The sequence below is a fragment of the Artibeus jamaicensis genome, unplaced genomic scaffold, assembly GCF_021234435.1.
Source record: "Artibeus jamaicensis isolate MK-2021 breed Jamaican fruit bat unplaced genomic scaffold, CSHL_Jam_final scaffold_3222, whole genome shotgun sequence".
In the NCBI taxonomy this organism is placed as follows: domain Eukaryota; kingdom Metazoa; phylum Chordata; class Mammalia; order Chiroptera; family Phyllostomidae; genus Artibeus; species Artibeus jamaicensis.
The window spans coordinates 4,616,787-4,642,984 of record NW_026522038.1 but is presented as its reverse complement, the minus strand read 5'-3'; the positions used below and the strand labels follow the sequence as shown (position 1 = coordinate 4,642,984).

The following is a 26,198-nucleotide window of genomic DNA, read 5'->3' as shown; positions in this document are numbered from 1 at the left end:
TTAAAACCATTAACATTAATCATTAATTTTGTTAATAGTCTAATATTAAACGTTTCATACTATGTAGCACTCACTGTTCTAAATGCCATACATATATTATTTTCCTTAATTTCCCTCACAGCCTCTAGAAGTAAATAGTGCCATTACGCCTACTTTATAAACTTGGTAAATGAGGCCCAGAAATTAAGTCATTTAATAGTCACAATCATAGGAAATAACTAGGCTGGGATTTGAATCAAGTAATGAGGCTCAAGTGCACACTTTAAAACAATAATCTGTAGCCCCTCATTACAAGAAACTTTGTTGGCATTCTTTAGCCTAGTAAATATTTGTCAATTGTTCCAAACAGTGAAATCTAGCCTTGGTTCCAGCTAAGGGCAAACTTTATCCTAAGATGAAATTTTTAAATCTGATAAAAGGAAATAGGTATCTGTGCCATACCTCAAATGAAAAAATAACAAAAACGATTATATATAAGCCACTGTATTCCTTGCCACAATGTATAAAAATATAGTATTTGTTTATAAAAGATATATGAACAAAGGTCAACATTTCCTCATTCTGTTTTCAATTATCTACTAAATAATGTAGTAGAACCTTGATCTTTGATTATGTAAATAAACATTTTATGGCAGACACAATGATAACTTACACAATCAAGATGTAAGGAAAAAATATCTACAGTTCTAAAATTCTATGAAGTATATAGAAAACCAAAATTAAGATAAAACTGCTGTAGTAGGTGTCCAATTTACTCTTCTTGCAGTATATTTTACATGGCCATGGTTTACCTGAATTTATGTACTTCAAAAAAAAAGTGTAATAGGAATCTTTCATTAACATGTAAAAAAATGTGAAATGTTTTCTTTCTCCCTTTCCTTAAATATATTAAAAAAGATTTGCTACTATTCATTGCTGTCTTAGAAAATTACATCATTCTAAGTTTATCAATCAAGAGAAGATCCAAGTCAGAGCTGGATAAATCTGTTCAGATATCTTCCCACTTAATCACTTAATAATTTAGTTGGCTCATCCATGCTGCATGTCTGAGAACAGAAAAACAATCATTATGTCCAAGCTACTCAAAAGTCGTTCTTCTAAAAATAACAGAAATGTTGTATTTGCTGAAATTCGTCAGAAGTGAATTATCCATCAGAGGAGGCGTACTTTCAGTCCACCAAAGAAAAGAAAGGCACCTTGCCTGGAGGATAAAAGGTAAAGGGGAAAGAGTTCATTGTGCGTCAATGCTTACACAACTAAATGTTCTAACAGCATGAAAGGTCCGAAAACAATTTCATCAAAAATGATAAATGAATCAAAACTCTTTTGAAAGCAAAATGTTTCCTTTGAAATATTTTATGTCAATTTTTAAAAGCCTGCACTAAAACTAAAAAAATCAGTCTGAATGGACAGAAAATAGTATCCATAACAAGTAGAATACAGTATCTTTAAAAATCTTGTCTTACTGTGACCCAGTAAGAAATGTGTTTTCTTTTCTTCAACTTTAAAATATATTAGATGCCCTGGGTGGTGTAGCTCAGTGGATTCAGCACCAGCCAGTGAACCAAACGGTTGCTGGTATGATTCCCTGTTGGGACGTGCCTGGGTTCCGGGCCAGGCCTCCAGTAGAGAGTATGCAAGAGGCAATCACACACTAATGTCTCTCTCCCCTCTCTTTCTCTTTCCCTTCCCCTCTCTCTAAAAGTAAATAAATAAAATCTTCCAAAAAATAAAACTACTTTTAAAAACAATAAAAAATAAATAAAATTAGGTAAAACTCCTAATTTTCTCTAAGGGAATATACCAAACTAAATATTCAAGTTTTATTCCTTCTGCCTGTACTATAAACTGAGCCTGACAAATGTTAAACAATAGTTTACATAGACCTATATGCTTTTGAAAGAACAGTATACAGAGGCCCTGGCCAGGTGGCTCAGTTGGTTGGAGCAATGTCTCATATACGAAAATGCTGTGGGTTGGATCCCTGATCAGAGCATATACCAAAGGTTGTGGGTTTGATTCCAGTCATGACACATACAAGACACAATCTTCCTCTCTGTCCCTCTTTCTCTAAAATAAATAAACAGGGACTTCTGGTCAACATGGAGGTGTAGGTAGACATACCGTGCCTCCCTGCACAACCAAAATTAAGGACAACAAAAATTTAGAAACAAATAAACAACCAGAAGTGACAGAAAACTGAACTGTATGGAAGTCCAACAACCATTCACCCAGACCAGTAAGAGGGGTGGAAATTGGCTGCCGGTGGAAAGGGGTTGTGGCAAGAAAAAGTGGTGGCTGGTGGACCCAAGCATGCAGGCAGTGGTTGGCAGATCACAGGCGTGGGGTGGCAATGAGCAGACCCAGGGAGGCACGCAAGGTGGCTGGCTGACCGAGGTCACACATTCATAGAGATAAACTAGGCAAAAAAAGGGCAGCGAGACAGACTGTGCAACCCAGGGCCCCAGCGCCAGGAAATAAAGCCTAAAAGCACCAATTGAAAACATTTCTAAGGGTTGAGGTGTTGGGAAAGACTACCAATCTCACAGGACAGTCCACTGGAGAGACCCACAGGGTCCTAGAATGTCCACAAGCCCACAAGCCCCTGTTGAACACCTAAGGCTTCGCCCCTTACTACATAACAGGCCAGAGTAGACCCCACAAAAAAAGGTCTCAAATGGAAGAACCCATCGAAGCCCCAGAGCCAATACTTTTAAGCAACCAAGAGATAGCCAGCCTGTCAGATGTACAGTTCAAAGCTCTGGTGATCAGGATGATCACAGGACTGGTTGATTTTGGTTGCAAGTTAAATGAAAAAATGAAGGCTACACTAAGTGAAATGAAGCAAAATGCACAGGGAACCAATAGGGATGGGAAAGAAACTGGGACTCAAATCAATGGAGTGGACCAGAGGAAGAAAGAAATAACCAAACAGGAAAGAATGAAGAAACAAGAATTCAAAAAAACGAGGAGCGGCTTAGGAACCTCCAGGACATCTTTAAACATTCCAACATCTGAATTATAGGGGTACCAGAAGGGGAAGAGGAACAGCCACGAGTGGAAACCTTATTTGAACAAATAATAAAGGAGAACTTCCCCAATCTGGCAAAGGAAACAGATTTCCAGGAAGTCCAGAAAGCTCAGAGTCCCAAAGAAGTTGGACCCAAGGAGGAACACACCAAGGCACATCATAATTACATTGGCCAAGATTAAAATGAAGGAGAGAATCCTAGAAGCAGCAAGAAATAAGGAGACAGTTACCCAAAAGGACTTCCTATCAGACTCAGCTGATTTCTCAAAAGAGACCTTGTAGTCAAGAAGGGGCTGGAAAGAAGTATTCAAAGTCATGAAAGGCAAGGACCTAAATCCAAGATTGCTCTATCCAGCAAAGCTTTCATTTAGAATGGAAGGGCATATAAAGGGCTTCTCAGATAAGGTCAAGTTCAAGGAGTTCATCATCACCAAGCCCTTATTATATGAAATGTTAAAGGGACTTATCTAAGAAAAAGAAGACAAAAAAGATGAACAGTGAAAGGACAGCAAACTCACAGTTATTAACAACCACACCTAAAACAAGTGCAAACTAAGCAAAGAACTAGAACAGGAACAGAACCACAGAAATGGAGATCTCTTGGAGGGATAGCAACAGGGAAGTGGGAGGAGGAGAGAGGGGGAAAAGGTACCAAGAATAAGTAGCAAAGACAGTTATGTAGAAAATAGACAGGAGGAAGACAAGAATGGTATGGGAAATGTAGAAGCTAAAGAACTTGTAAGTATGACCCATGGACCTGAAGCAAAGGTGGGGAATGTGGGTGGGAGAGGATATGAAGTGGGGAATGTGATTAATAGCATAATCAATAAAATATATTAAAAAAATTTAACTCTCCACCTATGTAACTAATTTATTCTCTCCTATACAATCTTTGTTGTTGTCCATTTTAGGATATTAAAATACCAGCTGTCTTGTCATATAAGCTGCAGAGTCATTTTGAATCCAAAAAAATATCTGCATCTAAATTATCCCAGAAAGCCAGCTATTTTTCCCTTTTCCTTAGAAATTAGTAGCATTAATGAAATTTGGAAATATCTCAAAATACTTTTTAATTGGTGTTTCTACTAATGTCTAATTTAAATATTTAGGTCTAGGTTGAAAACTCATTAATTCCCTTTTTCATCTTATATTTTTCTGTGTTTTAGAAGCATTCTGTAGGAACTTAATGCAAGCTGCATGTGTAATTTAAAATTGTCTGAAAGTTTTTTAAAAAAAAATAAATAAAATTAATTTGAATATATCCAATTATTCCACTATGTAGAAAGTGTTATCATGTTAACCTATAAAATATTTAAAATTACTGCGGTCCTTTACCACTTTACATACTATTTCTTCAAAATCCATTTGTGTATTTTATACTTGGAGCACTTCTCGGTTCAGATTAACCTTATTTCAAGTGCTCAACAGCCACATGTGGCTAGTGTGGGTGTCGAGCGCATCTGTGATTGTACTTGCTGTTGCCTATCATCGTAGACCTGGTTTTGAACCCAAAGTTGTTTATTTCTTTTTTAGTGTATGTACTTCATCTCTTCCCATATTTTACTCATGTTTTATGCTCTCAAATATTATATTCTAGGAAGGAACTACTTTACTTTGCCATGTATAATGAGCAACCACATTTTCGTTTGCATTATGCATGGGATTATTATAACCATGGTATGCAGTCATTACACATGTATAATACGCATCTTTATTTTTCTGTCAAACCTTGGGCAAAAAAGTATGCATTATACATGGCAAAATACAGTATTTTCCTAATAGAATAGAACAAGTTAGTGCATTCTGTGTGTGTATATATGTACACACACATTATATTTAACTTATTTGAAGATATCATTTTTTATAATAATTATTGGAACTGTGATGTGTAGATTAAGAATATAATCATCTTTATGCTAGGTAAAGATGCTGTATTTTAATTTTAGAATCTAAGTTCAAATTTTTTTTAATCATAATTAATTGCTGTTTCAGGTACTATTGCCACATAACAAATTACTCCAAAACTTGATGGTTTAAAATAGCAATTTTATTCTCACAGATTCTATTAAGAATTTGGACAGGGCACAGCAGAGGTGGCTCTTCTGTGCTTTAGGGCACCTAGGGATTGAGGTGGGAGGACTCAAAGGTGATTCAGTGGCTGGAGATTGGAATGATTTGGAAGGCACCTGTGCTAGAATCAACAGAAGACCTACCCACAACCTCTCCATGTGGTTCAGCTTCTTCTGACTGTAGCAGTTGTGGAGTAAATGGACTTCTCACATAGCTGTTCAGGGATCCACATGCAGATGTTCCATCAAACAATAAACTTCCTATGCCTGAGCCTGGGAAGAACCACAGCTTTGCTTCTGCCATTCTTTATTGGTGGAAACTGTGATAGCCTGCTCCTATTCAAAATGAGTAGACATAAACCCCACCTTTAATCAGCAGAGTGTCAAAGGATTGGGGAGTTATGTTTTAAAGCTGCCACAGTTGCTGAGGGAATTATAGGAAATATAGGCAAATGAAAATGTTAATACTGTTGACATGTCCATAATTTCCTCTACAGACTGTCCATTTTTTAAAATCCTCACTTGAGGATATGTTTATTGATTAGATTTTTTAAAATATATTCTACTGATCATTCTGTTACAGTTGTCCCATTTCCCCTCCTTCATTCCTCTCCACCCTGCAAACCCCCTCCTACCTATATTCCTCCCTTAGTTCATGTCCATGTGTCATAACTTCTTTAGTTTCTACATTTCCCATACTATTCTTGCCTTCCTCCTGTCTATTTTCTACATAACTGTCTTTGCTACTTATTCTTGGTACCTTTTCCCCCTCTCTCCTCCTCCCACTTCCCTGTTGCTATCCCTCCAAGAGATCTCCATTTCTGTGGTTCTGTTCCTGTTCTAGTTCTTTGCTTAGTTTGCATTTGTTTTAGGTGTGGTTGTTAATAACTGTGAGTTTGCTGTCCTTTCACTGTTCATCTTTTTTGTCTTCTTTTTCTTAGATAAATCCCTTTAACATTTCATATAATAAGGGCTTGGTGATGATGAACTCCTTGAACTTGACCTTATCTGAGAAGCCCTTTATACGCCCTTCCATTCTAAATGAAAGCTTTGCTGGATAGAGCAATCTTGGATTTAGGTCCTTGCCTTTCATGACTTTGAATACTTCTTTCCAGCCCCTTCCTTGCCTACAAGGTCTCTTTTGAGAAATCAGCTGAGTCTGATAGGAAGTCCTTTTGGGTAACTGTCTCCTTATTTCTTGCTGCTTCTAGGATTCTCTCCTTCATTTTAATCTTGGTGTGTTCCTCCTTGGGTCCAACTTCTTTGGGACTCTGAGCTTTCTGGACTTCCTGGAAGTCTGTTTCCTTTGCCAGATTGGGGAAGTTCTCCTTTATTATTTGTTCAAATAAGGTTTCCACTCGTGGCTGTTCCTCTTCCCCTTCTGGTACCCTTATAATTCAGATGTTGGAATGTTTAAAGATGTCCTGGAGGTTCCTAAGCCTCTCCTCATTTTTTTCAATTCTTGTTTCTTCATTCTTTCCTGTTTGGTTATTTGTTTCTTCCTTCTGGTCCACTCCATTGATTTGAGTCCCAGTTTCTTTCCCATCCCTATTGGTTCCCTGTGCATTTTGCTTCATTTCACTTAGTGTAGCCTTCATTTTTTTCATTTAACTTGCAACCAAAATCAACCAGTCCTGTGATCATCCTGATCACCAGAGCTTTGAACTGTACATCTGACAGGCTGGCTATCTCTTGGTTGCTTAAAAGTATTGGCTCTGGGGCTTTGATGTGTTCTTTTGTTTGGGCCATTTTTTTTTTTGTCCTGACACCCGTTATATAGTGAGGGGCAGAGCCTTAAGTATTCTCCAAGGCGGAGCAATCCACATCACTGTATTGTGATGCTGTTTGTGGGGGAGGGGCCCGAGAGAGAACAACAGCACTTGCTCTGCTCTCTGCTGAATTTCACTTCTGCCACTTCCCCCAAGCAAACTGGGCCCTTCTGGTACTGATTCCCAAGTGGATGGGCTTGTGTACATTCTAGGACCCTGTGGGTCTCTCCAACGAACTTTCCTGTGAGACTGGGAGTTTCTCCCAGCACCTTGACCCCCACAGGTGTTTTCAATCAGCGTTTTGAGGCTTTATTTCCTGGTGCTGGAGCCCTCGGTTTTGTGGTCTGTCCTGCTCCCCCGTTTTCCCTGGTTTATCTGTGTGGGAATGTGTGACTGCCAGGTCCGCCAGCTGCCTTGTGCACTGTGCCCCTCCACAATGCATTGCCTCGCTGGGTTCGCCCACGCCGCCCCGCGCTCAGGGTCCACCAGCCACTGCCCTCCCTACCAGTCTGAATGAATGTGTCTACTTTAACTCCTTGGTTGTCGGATTTCCATACAGTTCAATTTTCTGTCAGGTCTGGTTTTTTTTTGTTTCTAAATTTTTGTTGTCCTTATTTTGGTTGTGCAAGAAGGCGCAGTGTGTCTACCTACGTCTCCATCTTGGCCAGAAGTCTGAATAGTTACATTTTTGAAAAATAACTTAAAGTTTTTTTCTTATTACAAAAGTGATATCACTCAAAATCATGGAACATGATCAAATAAAAATCAACCGTGATTAGTATTTTGATGTTTATATACCCAATATTTTCTTTTTGTATATAACTGCCTAATTTAGTTAAGTGGGCTTATAAAGTACTTTTATATAATTTTTTATTTAGCATTACCTAAATATCTTACCATCATCATTTAAAATGTCTAAGTAATATTCTGTACATGGACTTATCACATGTATTGTTACTTTACTTTTCTAAACGTAATCTATCAGTTACAATTGTAGGGTCAAGTCCCTGTAGTTAGCACCTTCACTACACAAACACAGGAGCGGCATCAGACGTTCAGCATAAAAACAGGCAGGGCAAGATGAGGATCAGAGTGGGCTCAGAAGTTGAATTTATCACTCAAAGGCTTCAAATTAGCAATTACAGTATGTTCAAAAAAAGAAAAAATACATATTCAAAGAATTGAAAAAGTATCATCAGTAAATGAATAGATAATATCAAAAGACAAATGGAAATTATTTTAAATATTGAAATATTTAAAGTGAAATTGAAATAAATGTATTAGAGGACCTCAACGGTATGGCAAGAAAGAATCAATGAGCTTGAAGACTGATCAGTGAAATGATCCAATTCAAAAGAGACCTGGCTGGTGTGACTCTGTGGATGAGCGCTGGCCTGCAAAACAAGGGGTCGCTGGTTCAATTCCGAGTCTAGGGCACGTATCTGGGTTGCAGGCCAGGTCCCAAGTCGGGGGGGTGGGGGGAGGACACACTGATATTTCTCTTCCTCTCTTTCTCCCTCCCTTCCCCTGTGTAAAAAAAATAAAGTAAATCTTAAAAAAAAATGTTGCATAGGAAAACAATACTACATAATAAAATGGAGCAGACACTGATTCATGCATGGATAAATGTAGCTAAGTGAAGAAAAAAAAAAAAGATGCAAAAGACTACATATTGGCCCTGGCTGGGTAGCTCAGTTGGTTAGAGCATCATCCTGATATACCAAGGTTGGGGGTTCAATCCCTGGTCAGGACACATAAAAGAATCAACCAATTAATTCATGAATAAGTGGGACAACATATTTATGTTTTTCTCTCTCTTTCCCCGTTCTCTCTTTCAAAAAATCAATAAATAAAAATATGAATATGTAAAATATAATTACATATTTTAAAAAACTATATATTTTATGGTCCCATTTATATGACATTCTGGGGAAGGTGGAATGACAGGGATGGAAAAAAGAGCAACAGTTGCTGGGGCCAGTGGGGAAGAGTAGATGACTATAAGGCAAACTCATTTTCATCAGGGGCTACATCATCCTCAAGGTTGCCTTCAAAAGGGCCAAATGTAATTTTAGGAGTATATAAATTAACTATTCCTTAATTAGAGGAAAGGAGCTTGGTGTTGCCACCAGGTAGAAAGAAGGTGCAGGCCTCATAAAACAAGATGGAGGGCTGGATTCAGCCGCGGGCCTTGTGTTTGCCACCTGGGCCCTAAGGGGACTACATGAGGACTTTTTCCTCTTTTTTAAAAAAATATATTTATTAATTTTGCCATTACAGTTGTTCTATTCCCCCCCCTCATTCCCCTCCACCCTACACACCCCCTCCCCCACCATTCCCCCCTTTAGTTTATGACCACGTGTCTCAGGTTGCTTAGATTCTATATTTCCCATACTATTCTTGCCCTCCCCCTGTCTATTTTCTACCTACCGTCTATGCTATTTATTCTCTGTACCTTCTTCCCCCCGCTTCTCCTTCTCCCAATCCCCTGTTGCTAACCCTCCATGTGATCATTTCTATGGTTCTGCTCCTGATCTAGCTGTCCTCTTAGTTTGCTTTTGTTTTAGGTGTGGTTGTTAATAACTGTGAGTTTGCTGTCCTTTCACTGTTCATCTTTTTTATCTTCTTTTTCTTAGGTCAGTCCCTTTAACATTTCATATAATAAGGGCTTGGTGGTGATGAACTCCTTGAAGTTGATCTTACCCGAGAAGCACTTTATCTGTCCTTCCATTCTAACCGAAAGCTTTGCTGGATAGAGCAGTCTTGGATGTAGGTCTTTGGATTTCATGACTTGGAATGCTTCTTTCCAGCCCCTTCGTGCCTAGAAGGTCTCTTTTGAGAAATCAGCTGACAGTCTGATGGGAACTCCTTTGTAGGTGACTGTCCCCTTATCTCTTGCTGCTTCTGGGATTCTCTCCTTCATTTTAATCTTGGCTAATGTAATTATGATGTGCCTTGGTGTGTTTCTTCTTGGGTCCAACTTCTTTGGGACTCTCTGAGATTCCTGGATTTCCTGGAAGTCTATTTCCTTTGCCAGATTGGGGAAATTCTCCTTCATTATTTGTTCAAATAAGTAATCCACTCGTGGCTGTTCCTCTTCCCCTTCTGGTACCCCTATAATTCAGATATTGGAACGTTTAAAGATGTCCTGGAGGTTCCTAAGCCTCTCCTCCTTTTTTTGAATTGTTTCTTCATCCTTTTCTGTTTAGTCATTTTTTTCCTCCTTCTGGTCCACTCCTTTGATTTGAGTCCCAGTTTCCTTTCCATTACTCTTGTTTTCCTGTGCATTTCCATTCATTTCCATTAGTTTAGCCTTCATATGTTCCTCTAATTTGTGACTAAAATCAACCAGTTCTGTGAGCATCCTGATCACCAGTGTTTTGAACTGTGCATCTGAAAGTTTGGCTATTTCTTCACTGCTTAGATTTATGGGCTCTGGGGGCTCTGAGTTGTTCTAGAGCCATGTTTTGATCTGTTCGTGCCTGTTACGTATGAGGAGTGGAGCCTTAGTTGTTCACCAGGGCGGGGTCATTCAGGTCGATGGTTTTTGATGCTGTGTGTGGGGGCGGGGTCAGAGAGAGACAATGGTGGTTCCCTCTGCTGCTTCCTGCAGCTAGGGCCTGCAAGGTTCGTCTCACTGATCGCTTCTTCACCTGTTTATCTGCGTGCGATCAGCCCTCAGTGGGTCCACAGCCTTGTGCCCTCAGTGGGTCCGTCTGCTTCTCTACACCTGGGATCCGCACAAGGCTGCTGTCGCACCTGGGTCTCTCGTCCGGGTCAGTCTGGTGGATGTTTCCTGCCCGACCCCGCTCTGCTGCTGGCTCTGCCCCTCTTACCGGTTTGGCTAAAGGGTTCCTTGTTGTCACACTTCCGTGTAGTTCAATTTTCTGTGATTTGGTGGCATTTCTATTGCTAAAACTTTGTTGTTTTTAAACATGGTTGTGCGAGAAGTCGCAGTGCTTCCACCTACGCCTCCATCTTGGCGGAAGTCCTCTACATGAGGACTTTTTTATGATGAGAAAACTGTAGTACTAGATACTTGACTGCATGCATTTGCCAAAACCCATAGCCCCATACACTACAAAGAATCAATGCAAATTTATTATATTCAAATTTTTATTAATAAATGAACCAGGATTTCAAGAAAATCTAGAATGGACTGCAGACTCTGAAAACCTACCTGAAAGATATTGAAGTCAAATGCATACAGATGGATGGAAGAAATATAATTAAAGGCATGTTTACATATATGAGTTATGAGAAACTATATATATATATATGATACATATATATAGACACACATGTATCTCCTGGCTGTCTGCCTAGGGAGGCTAGAAGCAGTGACACCCCATAGCAACGAGCACATCCAGGGCATAGTTCTTGGTTTCTAAATACCATGCCCCAACAAAAGGAAGCAGGACTACTTGGACAAAGAACTGATTCTAGTGCTAATGTAGAGCAAGTAGAAGATGGAGAATTTTTGTGCCAGAAAGTAAAGAAGTGCTCAAAGACCAAAAGGACAGGGGCAGACATACACAGCAGCCAACCTGAAAAAGCTCCCATGGTCAGAGCTGTAAATAATTTGAACAACACATACAAATAATTATAGTATTGGATTATAATCCAAAGAATAAACTAAACATCCATGAGTCCATAATATAAATGAATGACTGAATAAATTTTAAAATGGGAGAAAAGAAACAAATCTTCCTTACAGAAAAATTCCAAATAATAAATGTAGAAGAATGAGGGAAAAAGAGAAGTCGCCATTAGAATTCTACACTAATAACTACTGCAGGCAAGAGCCACTGAAAATGGTAAAATTATGAGTAAAAATTTAATGAGAAACAGGAATAGTGACTTCAAAGCTTCTCCTGACAAGTATTTATTAACACTGTGGTGATTTTAACATATGCCCACAAGTTATTTGATACACTCTACTCTAGGAGGTAGAGCTGAATTCCTTTTCTGTTAACTGTAGATTGGAGTTAAGTGAGTTACTCCTAACAAACAGGAAAAAGAAAAAAAATGGTAACTAGACAGTGGGGGAACCCAGCTGGCAAGTGGACTGAATGTGCCACCTCAATTTCTTTTGTCAAAACCTTATTACCCCCTCTCAAGGCCCCACCCCTTAATACAATATTATCAAATGGGGTTAGGGCTTTAACTAGGTTCTTAGGGTAGGATCCTTATGATGGACTTAGTGTCCTTATAAAAGAGAAAGAGATCTCTTTTCCCTACATGCATGAACTGAGGAAAAGCCATAGGAGCACAGAGAAAAGATAGTGATCTGTAAGCCAGGAAAGGGTCTTCACCAGAGCCCAACCATGCTGGCATCCTGAACTTGGACTCCAGTTTCCACAAATGTCTATTACATAGGCCATCCAATCTACAATATGCTGTCACAGCAATCCAAGTTGACTAGGAATTCCCTCAGGCAAGTGACCACGGTTAACATGACTACTAATAAACAAGTTGATGTAACCCCTGATATCAGGTAATAATAAGGGCGCTTCACCTCTGTGGTATTCTTCCTAAAAATTCATAAACCCAATCTAACCATCACAAAGCACCAGCCAGCCCAAAGTGAGGGAATGTCTACAAAATAACTAACCAGTCCTGTCGGGTCCTAAAAAACGAAAAAAAGACTAAGAACCTGTCACAGACCAGAGCAGACTGAGGAGAAAGACAGAAGAGGAAGATACAAGACTTTGGAGGAAGCTGAGTGAGGGAATTGCATTTTCTGTATTATTTTTGCATCACTTCTGCAAATCTAAAACTATTGCAACATAAGCTTTTAAAACATCAGAAAAGAGCTGGAAATTAACTACTAAATCAATTGAATGAGAGTTTTTTAGGCAAATGGCTACACCAAGCATAGAAGAGTATTTTTCCTAAAAATCAAATAGGATTTTTACTTCCTTGTTTAAAGTTTTCTAATGGTTGCTCTTGCCATCAAGAAAAAAATTCAAATTCTTTAGCACGGCCTGTAAAACTGGAAGACACAGTAACCTACCCCCCATCCCATATGTCCGTGGTCCTAATCCCTGGAACCTGTGAGTATGTTCGGTTAGATGGCACAGGGGAATTAAGGTTGCACACTGTATTAGGGTCGTTAATCAGCTAACCTTAAAATAGGGAGAGTATCTTCAATTATCCAGGTGAGCTCAATGTAATCACAAGAGCCTTTACCAGCGGAAGAGGAATATGAGACAGAAGGCAACTCAGAGATGCAATGTTGCTGGCTCTGAAGATGGAGAGAGTGGGGGAACGTGGGCAGCCTCTAAAGGCTGGAAAAAGCAACCAATGGGTCTGTCCTAGAGCCTCCAGAAGGGAACGCAGCCTTCCTGCTGCCTTGACTTTATTTAGCCCAGTCAGACTTCTAACCCACAGAGGATGAATTCGTGTCGGTTTAAGCCACCCATTTGTTACAGATGAAAAGAGAAAACAACTGCAAAAAGGCCCTTTGTGATCTGACCCCTTCTTACCTCTCCTGCTTCATCCTCCCCACTCCTCCCCACAAAGATTTTCAACAGGTATGCTTTAATATACTGGATACTACAAATCTTTCACATGAGTCTACCAAAGTTTGATCAATAAACGAAATGTAATTTTGCTACAATTTAGGATGTCTACTGTTATGGTAAAGTGACAGAATGTTGACGTGATAAGAAGAGGTATAACTGCCACACACACATAAGCAAAGAAACCACAGCACAATGTTAGGTAAGAGTGTGTGCTAGAGCTCTGCTCAAGAAGCCACCTAAGAGGTTGGTTAGGGAAGAAGACAGTTAAGTTGCCATGTAAAGGCTTCTGGGGGGGGGGTGTCAGTAAATATGTGATACTTTTCTAAAACTTGTTTTTTTAGCAAGTGTTCACAGGTATTCAAAGTTTAATTCCTTCAAGAATACCACCCAGAATGTGAGCACTACAGTAGCCACGAGTATGAGAAAGCTACATGTCACTGGTGCACACATTCTTAGCACATGAACCTTTTTCTCAAGGCAATGCTTGTTCACCTGATCCTGCACACAGGCTGTTCCCTGGAACCTTAAAAAATTCCCTCTTCTCCCTTCACCTGACCAACTTTTACCCGTTCTTCAGACATCAGCTCAGCCCTTCCTTTAGCAAACATTCTCTAACTCTGTAAGTGAATGCTTGCTTAATGCTGCTTTTCTATAGCAGCAGTCCCCACCTTTTTGGCACCAGGGACAGGTTTCACGGAAGACAATTTGTCTATGGACCAGAGTTGGTGGGGGGAAGACAGGAGGCAGGGGACCCCAATCTGCAGTATCTTGAGCCACTATAGATAACTTTTCACATGAACTATAATTGCCTAATTGTAAACTCTGGAAGTGAAAAAGTTGGGCCTAGTTTGCTCTCAGCTCTATAATACCCCTAAAGGCTTAGCATAGTGCCTGGCTCATGGAAACCATTAATATATTTTTGAAAAAGAAGCCTGGTAAAAAATCATCAAATACTTCTATACCAGGCATTTACCTTATCACAATGTATCAACAAGAACCGTATGATCCAGGGTGTCCAACCTTTGGCATCTCTGGGCCACAGTGAAAGAAGAGTTGTCTTGGGCCACACGTTAAAGGCATTGTGACTTGTAATCAATCAATCACACACACACAAAAATCTCATAATGTTTTAAGTGAATTTACCATTTTGTGTTGGGCTACAGGTTGGACACCCCTAAAACAGAAAGAACACAAAACTTAAAGAGCTTTCACTATGTAGTTTATACCCTAGTATTTTTACTTTGGCATTTTACACATTTTACACTGTACAAGTTCAAGAATAAAAAAGGCTGAAACAAAAGGAAAGAAAAATCTATTTCATTCCATCTAAGATGTTTTGACACCACCATTTGTTTTTCTTTTTCTAAATCTACCAGGTGTATTATAATAGCTCCCTAACTGCTACTGTGACAAATTACCACAAATTTAGTGGCTTAAAACAACATAACTTTATTCTTTTACAGTTCTGGAGGTCAGAAATTCAAAATCAGTTTCACAGGGCTAATGTCAAGGTGTCATGAACATAGCCGGCTCCTTTTAAGGCTCTGAGGAGAGAACCCATTTCCTTGCCTTTTTCAGCTTTTAGTGGCCACCTGCATTCCTGAGCTCAGGGCCCTATCTTCAGAGGAATCCACTCCAGCCTCTGCTCCTGTGGTCACATTACTTTGTTGGCTGGGTGATCCTCTGGTTCCCTCTAATAAGGACTGTCACGATTTTATCAGGCCCACTGAAATCCAGGATAATCTCCCAGCTCAAAATCACAACTGCAAAGGTTTCAGAGACTAGAATGGGCCCATACAGGGGAGGGGCATTATTCAGCCTCCCACAGCATGTGCCAATGTCAGGCTTTCACAAAACTGTATTATGACTTGTACTTCAGTGAAACCAACTTTATAAATACACCGATTCTAAGATGCATCACAATTTCAGCAGTAAAAATGTGAGGAAAAAAAGTCTCAGAGTCATGGAAGTAATTTAATCATTTCATCCAAACAGCCTAACAGTGCCTCACAAAAAAACAGAATGTCATGTTATTTACACTCTCTGAAAGAATTTTAAATTCTTAGCTTTCAAGTGAGGTATGTCTGCATAAAAGAGGGAAATAGATTATTCTAATGCATCTACTCACTGGTACCAACCTGACTTAAGAAGTAAACAAAATCTTTTTTAACAAATAGTCTATATGCCTTTTCAATGGGGCTGCTTGGCCAGACTAAATTCACAAGACCCACCCAAAGTTATGTCTGCCTCAGTGGCATAATCTCCTTCCAGAGACTACATTCGTGTCAAAGGAAAACTGATTCTTTTCCTGCTTAAGCAAACGACATAAATATCAAAATTTACAAAGCAAGTATTTTATGGAACATTGAGACACTGTCCAAAAAGCAGTCATAAGCTTTCTTTAAATTAATGAGTCTCCTCACTTGCCACCACCACTTAACGGAGATGCAACATTTTAAATATCTAAAATATTTGTTTCATTAGCTTTTCCCTGAATCAAATTTCAATACTTTTTTTAAAGGTCAGATTAAGGGTTTTCATTATTTGTAAAAGAAAATCAAAGTCAGCAAAGCACAAGCTCCTCCATTCTGTATTTGGAGAGGCAGAATCAGATCTAGGAATGTATTAGATTGGCCAAAAAGTTCACAATGCTTAATTGTCTTTAACTTCGTTTGAAACAACTTTGTTAGATTGCATTGTAACAGCTGTCATATCAGCATGCATTAAAAAGCTTATCAAAATTGGTGAATTTTTGTGCAGCTATTTTAATATTGAAGATGGAAGAAAATACATTTTTGGCGTATTATGCTTTATTATTTCAAAAAAGGTAAAAACACAACCAAAATGAAAAAAAAGATTTGTGCAGTATATAGAGAAGGTGCTGTGACTGACTGAATGTGTCGAAAGTGGTTTGTGAAATTTCCTGGTATTATTGACATTTTGACCAAATAATTCTTTGCTGTGGGGCTGTCTTATGCACTAGAAGATGGTTAGCAGCAGCCCTGGCCTCCACCCAGCAGAAACCAATAGGGGGAGGTAGATGACATACTCAAAATATCCAAATCAATAAAGTTATTGGCAGAAATGAAAAATGTGTATTTTATTTTATGGAAAAAACTAAACAGACTTTTTGGCCAACCCAATAAGTCATTCATCACTGGACTATCAAGAAGTAGGCCAGTATTTAGTCAGTATACATTTTAACAATCATTCTTGATAAAATATTAAAATACTTCTGAGCCAGTAAGTAAACAGTCAGCGCTGACCGACCCTGCCTCTTTGTTAAGCCTTACCATGCTGGCCCCTTGCCCTAAGACCTCCTCATGATCCAGCAACCACAGCATGAATGAATGTCTGGCATATTACAGGCTTACGGAATCCTGTCAGTACATGTAGTACTGCTTATTGAATATTTTGAAGTATATTACCCCTGCCAATAAAGTATCAATAATATTGCTAACGTACAGATTTTTTTTACAAGCATAAGAAATATGTATGTACACACACACATATACACACCACTGAAAAAGATCTGCAATTAGAAATCTTTTTTTTATTTACTCTCTTTGCCAAATATTAATTGACTGTAGAGACCTGGGTTTATTATGGATTCTCCATTCTTTTTTTAAAATGTATTTTATTGATTATGCCATTACAGTTGTTCTATTCCCCCCTTCATTCCCCTCCACACTGCACACCCCTCCCCCACCATTCTCCCCCTTTAGTTTATGACCATGTGTCACAAGTTCTTTAGAGTCTATATTTCCCATACTATTCTTGCCCTCCCCCCTATCTGTTTTCTACCTACCATTTATGCTACTTATTCTCTGTACCTTCTCCCTCCTTCTTCTCCCACTCCCCTGTTGCTAACCCTCCATGTGATCTTCATTTCTATGGTTCTGCTCCTGATTTAGCTGTCCTCTTAGTTTGTTTTTGTTTTAGATGTGGTTCTTAATAACTGCGAGTTTGCTGTCCTTTCACTGTTCATCTTTTTTATCTTTTTTTTTCCTTAGATAAGTCCCTTTAACATTTCATATAATAAGGGCTTGGTGATGATGAACTCTTTGAATTTGATCTTATCTGAGAAGCACTTTATCTGCCCTTCCATTCTAAATGAAAGCTTTGCTGGATAGATCAATCATGGATGTAGGTCTTTGGATTTCATGACTTGGAATACTTCTTTCCAGCCCCTTCGTGCCTAGAAGGTCTCTTTTGAGAAATCAGCTGACAGTCTGATAGGAACTCCTTTGTAGGTGACTGTCCCCTTATCTCTTGCTGCTTCTAGGATTCTCTCCTTCATTTTAATCTTGGCTAATGTAATGATGATGTGCCTTGGTGTGTTCCTTCTTGGGTCCAACTTCTTCGGGACTTTCTGTGCCTCTCATTTTTTTGAATTCTTGTTTCTTCATCCTTTTCTGTTTGGTCATTTTTTTCTTCCTTCTGGTCCACTCCCTTGATCTGAGTCCCAGTTTGCTTTCCATCACTATTGGGTTCCTGTGCATTTCCCTTCATTTCAATTAGTTTAGCCTTCATATGTTCATCTAATTGGTGGCTAAAATCAACCATTTCTGTGAGCATCCTGATCACCAGTGTTTTGAATTGCGCCTCTGATAGGTTGGCAATTTCTTGTTCGCTCAGATTTATGGGCTCTGGGCTCTGGAGCTCTGAGTTCTTCTTAAGCCATGTTTTGATCTGTTTGTGCCTGTTACGTATGAGGAGAGGAGCCTTAGTTGTTCACCAGGGTAGGCCACCCAGGTCGCTGGGTTGTGACGCTGTATGTGGGGGCAGGGTCAGAGAGGGAGCAATAGCATTCCCCTCTGCTCCATCCTCCTGCTGGGGCCTGCCCAGTCTGTCTCACTGCTCACTCCTTCGCTGGTTTATCTGCATGTGAATGTGTGCCCCCGGTCAGCCTGCTGCCTTGCACCTTCACTGGGTCCACCCATCACTACCTCACACCTAGGATTGGCCCTTGGCTGTCTGGGTCGGGGGATCTTTTTTGCCTGACCCCCTCTACTGCTGGCTTCGCCCCTCTTACCGGTCTAGCTGAGTGGTTCATTGTTGTTGGACTCCCATATTGTTCAATTTTGTGCGGTCTGGCTGCATTTTTTTGTTGCTAAAACTTTGTTGTTTTTAGACTTGGTTGTGGGAGAAGGCACAGTGTTTCCACCTACGCCTCCATCTTGGCGGAAGTCTGGTGCAATTAGAAATCTTACTGATTTAAAAAATGGGGAAGTCCCAATCACATCTGGATATTCAGATCATTCTTTCTAAAGAAAGGCTAATGGTTACGAAGGTAACTGTCACAATCCCTGCTGGCAGACAGAGTCTACTGACACAGCCTATGCAATTATTTGGATGAAATCTCACTGCATTAAGTATAGTTTTTCCTGCAATACTACATGCCAGGGACAATACTATTTGCTCTTCTCTCTCTTTCTCTATATATCACTCCATATAATTCTCACAATCCTGCGAAGTACCAATATTATCATTTTAGAGACAAATAAACAGGGGCAAAGAAAGCTCACTAGTTCACACAAATTCAAAAAGCTGGTCAGTAGTGAAGAAACCAAGCGCTGCAGGTTTCTCATTTCACAATACCTGTTTCTCAGAAATACTCGAAAAAACAAGCAAGTTAAGACTTGGCCACTGGCTAGGCAAAGCATTTTACTACACCCTCTCCCCTCCTTCCTTCATTCTAATTTTGCTCAGTTCTAATAGGAGCAGTGTTTAGTGCACAACTTTAGAAAACTTCCAGCAAGCCAGCTAGCTGAGGTAGATGACCTACTTACAGGAAATTTCCCAAAAGTGGATTAGTGGGAGGAAGGGAGGACTGGACAGTGTAAGAAAATAACAGAAAGACTAAAATAGTGACTGAACCTTAAATACAAAAGAAAAGGGTAGGGAGAGGTAACCACACACACATCCTTTCAATGGCCAGTTTTCAAAAGCAGTAACAAATATGAAGCCAAGTTCACTTGCTCTCTTGATTTCCTGCTGCATGCTACACTGGGAATATGATGAGGAAAACTCACAAGGTCTCTGCCATTTGAACAATTTATATCCTGGTGTTCTGAAGGAAAGTGAATGAAGGGACTCTCATTTGCTAAGCACCAGGTACTTTAAAAATAGTATTTCAATTATTGTAATCCCCTCAATCCAACAAGAACGCTCATAGATGTTATATAATTTTCTCCAGGCTGAATCAAAGCCTACAACCTTTTCACTAGCCCACACACTGACAATTCCGAATACACCCAGCCTGTGGGAAACACTGGCTTCCCCAGAGCTGAATATAACATGATTTGTGCTAACGTAGAGTACTAACTGAAGATGGCTCTCATTTCCAGGGAAGTCCATTGAAGACTGGCTCAAAATCTGTTCTATTTCACTATCTTTAGAATCCCAACACTTCAGGGTTTGTAGATGAAATCAGAAAGATGAAGCCAGATGAAATACTGGGATCAGTGGCAATCAACATGGTTTACAAAAACTATTACAGATATAATCTCAGAAATCTACAGGAGAGGGAGAAGACAGGAGGTGGGAATGAAAAGACTTCAAATATGTTTAGCAACAGACAAGAAGATTAAACTTAGACAAAAGACACTTGTTTATATAGGGAGTGAACATTTTTTTTAAGTCCCTTGAGATATCTATTAATCAACCTAGAAGGAAATTATGTATCCAAATAGTTACATAATACTATTGGCAGTATCTTCAAGAGGGGACCCAATGCTCTTGTTAGCTATAAAGGAAGACTAGAAACCCGAGACACGAATGTCTCTCTGATCAAAAGGCACTTACCTCTGACACACTAGGGAGATTTGTATCGTTTTAAATTTTGCATGTGCTCTCAAAGTTGAAGGGTTTCCTATTAACTGACCAGATAGTGTTGCTGAGTAAATGGGGTGTTTATTTATATCTTACCTAATGAATTCAAATAATTCCCATTACTATCTCCTCTTTCTTTCCTTACTGACAATTAAAAGGATAACTGCCACTGTCCTGGCTGGTGTAGCTCAGTGGATTGAGCAGCTGCCTGCAAACTGAAGGGTTGCAGGTTTGACTCCCAGTCAGGGCACATTCCTGGGCTGTGGGACAGGTCCCCAGTTGAGGGCGTGTGAGAGGCAAAGGATCAATGTATCTCTCTCACACTGATGTTTCTCTCCCTTTCTTTTTCCCTCCTTCTTCTCTCTAAAAGTAAATGTATACAAAATTAAAAAAAAAAAAGATAACTGCCAGTATCATTCTTAGAAAAGGCATATGGAGGGAAGAAATGAGCACCTTCTACTTCCTGAAAGCAGAATTAAACAGTGATAGTTTATTGTTAAATTTGGCTGGCCCATCTGCCACTAACCTACCAAATTTTAAAGGCCCCTTTCAATTCAAGTCAATTGGAAGAAATTTTGAGTTACATTATCATTACCAGGATATTATTTCACAATCTTCCCTTGTTTGAGGACTTGGATTTGGAAGGATTCTCAAAAGTCAGAATAAGAGTTAAAGTTGAAAAAAAATATTCACCTAGTACTTCATATGGAAATACAAATAATTCTAAAAGCTTATATTCTGCTAAATGAAAAACTAAAGTGTAGAAATACAACTCCAAGGAACAAAGTTTAAGAGAAATATTTCATAGATTCAAAGAAGTCAACTCTTATCTTCCAATAAATGGGAAAAGCATGTTTAACAATTAAACCTGAAAAACAAGTAAAAGTTATAATGAAGTCTCAGTTTTCTGCCTCTCCATTCCCTACATTTCCAATGTCAAAGTTCTAAAAAGAAACTTGAAGGAGCGAAAGAGATCTGGACTTGGAATTAGGATGAAAAGTAGATGTCACAAAATGAATGTTTAATGAACACCTGGAATTTGTTCAAGGCCCTGAATATACAGCAGGAACAAGAGACAGATGAAACTGCCACTCCCACTCCCACCGGAAAAATATCACTAACCTTTCTGGGTGATGATTTTTTAAAAAGATTTTATTTATTTACTTTTAGAGTGAAGGGAAGGGAGGAAGAGAGGCAGAAAAACATCGATGTGAGAGAGATACATCAATTGGTTGCCACTCACATGCGTGCAACTGGGGACCTGGCCCTTAACACAAGCATGTGCCCCGACCGGAATCAAACTGGTGTGACCTTTTGGTTCACAGGCTGGCACTCTATCCACTCAGCCACACCAGCCAGGGTCAGGGTCATGATTTTAATCTGTAAAATAAGGGAAGTGGACTAGATGTTCTTCAGATTGCATTTCAAAAACACCTGGACTTCCACTTCTATTTTAACAACAGTTCTGTTTTTTTTTTTTTGTTTTTTGTTTTTTGCTTTCTCAGCCAGGGCTCCACACCCAATTTCCTTTGGGAAAACAAATGTTTTAAAAAGTTTGATAACCAGTTAAGCGCTCTCTAGGTATCTTTCTAGTTTTACAATTCTGTTTTCCATGATATTTCACGCTCATACTTCTGACCTATCTCTTTTTCACCGAGTCTGGGATTCTAGATATGTACATGAAAAGCCAAACTAGTTTATGTAGGGCAAAGAAATCACAACACAAATAACTGCTTAATTGTTATCTACAGATGACAATACCAAGTAGCAAAAACAATTTTTTTTCTAAGACTAGCAAATAAAACAAAAACAGACTTGATCTTGTTATTTCTCTGGTTAAACTACTTTCTTCCACCAGAAAGAAAACAAAAAGTTGACACTAGTTCTTTACCTTAATTTCAAATTCTGTAGAATAACATTTAAGGTCTTTCTTCAGTCTGGTCCCTTTAAACTCAAATGCCTTGGGTTTTCCCTACCAGCTAGCACCACACCACTTTCGTTTCTCAAATGCTAGGTTTCTATGCATGCCTTGCACTTTCTTATTTCCAGACTTTTGTTCATGCTGTAACCTCTCTATGGAGATAACACTTGCCCTCCTACCCTTACCCATCAAAGTCCTCAAGGTCGTAACCAACTCAACTGTCACCAAAATATAGGTCAATTTAGGAGAAAGGCAAAGATTCTGTCCTACCCACTAGGCTAATCTTGAGTTCCCAATTAGTAAACAGGCAAAAATGTTGCAATGGATTGATTACCTTAATGGAATGATTATATCAACAGCAGAAATCAAGCATCACCTATATGTGACTTCTAAATATATTAACTGATTTGTTCTCACAGATTTAACACTCCAATTACAATTAATATCCTGGCATGCCCTGAGCGTTCATAAAATGTGTAAGGCTAAGATAAACATTTACCACTTAAAAAATTGTTCATTAATTATCAGCCAATGTCATTCCAATAGATTCAATAAAAAATTTTTAATTTTTTGTTTAGACAATAATGCATATTCAGAAAATCAAGAAAAGACAATCCTTTGATCATATGGGTTTACAATATTCTAAAGACTTGGGATCTCTTCTCAAATTATCATGTTTCAGTTCCTTCATATGCAAAGCTATTAAGAAAAAAACAAGAATCTACATCAAGTTTATAAGAAAAAAAAAACCTCATAAATATCTTTATGCACGTTCCAGACAGCAGTACAAAACTTACACTATTCACCTTCAAACCCATTGAACATTAACTAGTGGAGGTAAAACATGCAATATGGATAAGTATGGCTGACCCAAAAGATATTAAGGCTAAGCCATCATTTTTGACTTATGAAAAAAATTCAGCCTCTAATACCCGAATAACTGATATGTTTCACGTTTGAAAAGCATCTGTTACAAAAAATTAGATGTTGGTTGAACTGATTTATAAAGGCCAGCAAATTTTCACTGACAACTCGAATAAAATAGGTTGGTCCTACAATTCTTTGAAGAGTACCAGTGTAGCTTTGTTCTCTTACAAACGCAGGACTGATATCTTTCTAAAGTTTTCTGTCCATTACTTCGGAGGGTTCTCTTCTGAAATATTACCAAGTCTATAAAGAGAGTCCAGCCTTTCCCTGCCCCATCCGTGAACATTCCACATCTCAAAACTGGGAAATGGATATCCTAGATATGACCATTCTTCATTTGAAACTACTGCACACTCACCGCCTACGTGTGGACCTCACTGAGGTCCAGCGTGAAAGTGGCTTTCACATTGCTTTGGCTGCCTACAATAAGAAGGCCTGGCCTCGAAGTAGGGCCAACTCCCGCACGTTTTTTGTATTTCTGAACGTGAAACTGTGTGTGTGTGTGGGGGGGGGGGGCACCCAATCTAAAGGCATTCGTTTAAACCCATTTGACACCTGCTCGCTTTCAAACCGACAAGCGCAGCAGCAACGACTGATCTAGAGGCCAAAGTGGGTCAGGGTTACAGTTACACTTAGGCTGCATATTTACACCCCTTTGTCCACAAACTGGACTGCATCTCCTTTCAAGGCAGCATGCTCGCCAGGCCGCACAAATCAGAGTTTTCCAGAGTCCCGAGGGGCACTGATCCTCGCAGCTCCGTGGCCACCCCAGAATTCCCCAGACCGGGAACTCGGCGGCCTCCGCTCTCGACCCGGTCCCTCCGGGCAGGGGTCGCTCTAGGCAACTCGCGGTACCCAGGCGGGATTCAAGGAATGGTGGCCCGCACCAGGCAACTCCAGGCCCCCAGCGGCTCCGGGCCTAGGGTTACATTACGTAAACAGTCCCGGCCCCGGCTTTCCAGGCGGCCCCTCCCCCGCGCAGGGCGCCCCTCCCCACGCTGGTCCCCGCCCCGTACCCACGACCGCCTGGACCGCGGCGCCACGACCCGCCCCGCCCGGGGCGAGGGATGCGGCCCGGAGGCCGCCCATTCGGCCTAGGCCCCGCGCCCCACAAGACCACCTGCCTCACCGTTCTGCTGGTGCGGCGGCGGGCCGGCACCCGGGCCCGCGGCGGCTCCCGAGGCGGCGGCTCCCCCAAGCTTGGGCTGGATGCGGGCGCTGGCGGCGGGATGAGGGGACCCGGCGGGGGCCGACATGACGGCGCTGCTGGCGGCGGTGGCTGCGGTGGCGGCGGCTCCGCGGCTAGGAGGTGGGCGGAGGGAAAGGAAGGCGGGGCCGAAGAGGCGAGAGAGGAAGTGGAAAGAACGTGCCAGCGTCACCGTGGGAGTCACTCTGGACTGGGACTAGTGGTCCTGCTCCGCCACCAAGATCAGCTCGCTCGCCACCGCGACGTGGGGAGCCTGGCCCACCACTCCCAGCCCGAGGCCCAAGCCACGGGACTCCCACACCCGGCGACTCCCCGAGGGCTCTGCCAGAGCCCTGTCGCCGCCACGCCCCCTGCAGGCTGGAACGGGTGAGCCCACGCTCGAGGCGGGGCCGGGCCTCGGCCTCACAACCGTCCGGGACGGGAGGGATGGAGCTGCGCAGGACAGGGGGACTTGGGGCTGGCTATATCCGGGGGCGGATGCCGGCTTCGGGTGACATCCAGAGCCCCGGCCAGACTGACCCCACCCACCCTCACTGCAAATAGAGCTACGCTGGGTTCGATTAACACAAATCTCAATCAGAACAGCATTGTTCAAAACTCCCACTTACTTAACTAGGGAAAGGAAAGGGGGAAATGGAGTAAGGAAAACAAGAAGACAAACTTATCTTCCTCATGAATTTTGTCAAGTATTGACTCATTGGTTTGGTGTTCAGAAGATGTAAAATTTAAAGCCAGAACTCTGCTTCGTCTACACTAGTGAAATCTTTGAATCTCTGGCCAGTCCTGCATGCTAACTGGCAGGCAACCTCTGGACTACAATTACCCAAATGGTTTTGCAATCTTGGAGAGTGCCATCATTATTCTGTATGAGAAATGAGATTGCTTAGAAACATCGCATTCAGAATGGGATCTAGCAAAATGATACTTATGGAATGATAAGTCTAACCGAATGATTATGCAAAATACAAAATGTGTTGATCATCTTAGAATAATGCAGAGCTTTCTTTTGGTTGAATTACAAAATTTCAGTGGTTGGAAAACTTTTAAGTTTTCGGATTTCAACACTACATCATGTTCCATATGTACAAAAAGGGCAAGCCCTTTCCCACAGGCTTTCCAGGTTCACAGAAACCTAAGCTCGTATGAACCAAAGATCACGTTCTGCTTTATCAAGATTACACAATTACAAATTCCAACACTTTCCAGGAGTCCTTTGAAAAAATGGTTCAGAAAAAAAAAACCCTCTGGATTAAGGGCTACCATTATGTACATAAGGGAGTGCCAAGACAACTGCTTTTCTACCCCTAGAATGTATCCTTCTGAGTGTAAGAAACCCATTTTTAATTAGAGATGTGTGGAGGGAAATGAACTCCCATCTTTTTTTTTGAGAGACTCCTAAAGAGGACTGAGATAATATTTTTCTAGCACGTTTATAAAAGTCTTTTGCGTGACAGTGTAGTGGCCTGCCAAGGAGGAGAGCTAGCCGGTGAGTCAATAGGATTAGGGGGAGCAAGTAACTAAGTAACTGAGGAGTAAGAACAAAGAAATTGGTACTGACTCCTATCCGCAGTTCCTCTTTCTTGCTTCTATAAGCTGCTTCTTGCTTTCTCACCAGAAGTGAGGATCCGAGTGACAGACTGCCCCCCTCACCCTATATAAGCCATTACTCCCCACTGATTGGGGCCCAGAATTTGGAGACTGACTCCTCTGGGTCCGTGCGTGTGAAAATAAACTTCCACTCCGTACACCCGAAAGCGGTTGAGTTGTTTTCTGTAACAACAGATCCCACAACCTTTATGAAAATGTATTGCTTTACGTTCCATGACTACCATCAGTGAAGAAAAAGAGGAAACGGATGAAGGATTGAATGCTTACCACATACCAGGCACTGTGCTAGTCACTTTAGGTAATGT

General features: G+C 40.6%; 1 protein-coding gene across 4 annotated transcripts in view; it reads right to left on the bottom strand.

Moving 5' to 3' along the window:
* SEC24B (SEC24 homolog B, COPII coat complex component) overlaps positions 1 to 24,593 on the bottom strand; it is a 100,096-nt gene extending 75,503 nt beyond the window's left edge. For all 4 annotated transcript variants that reach the window (XM_037156036.2, XM_053657025.1, XM_053657026.1 and 1 more), the window contains exon 1: positions 24,208 to 24,593. In XM_037156036.2, the coding sequence (XP_037011931.2) occupies positions 24,208 to 24,334 (127 nt within the window). In that variant the 5' untranslated portion in view covers positions 24,335 to 24,593. The remainder of the gene's footprint in view (positions 1 to 24,207) is intronic.
* Positions 24,594 to 26,198: the final 1,605 nt, after the last annotated feature.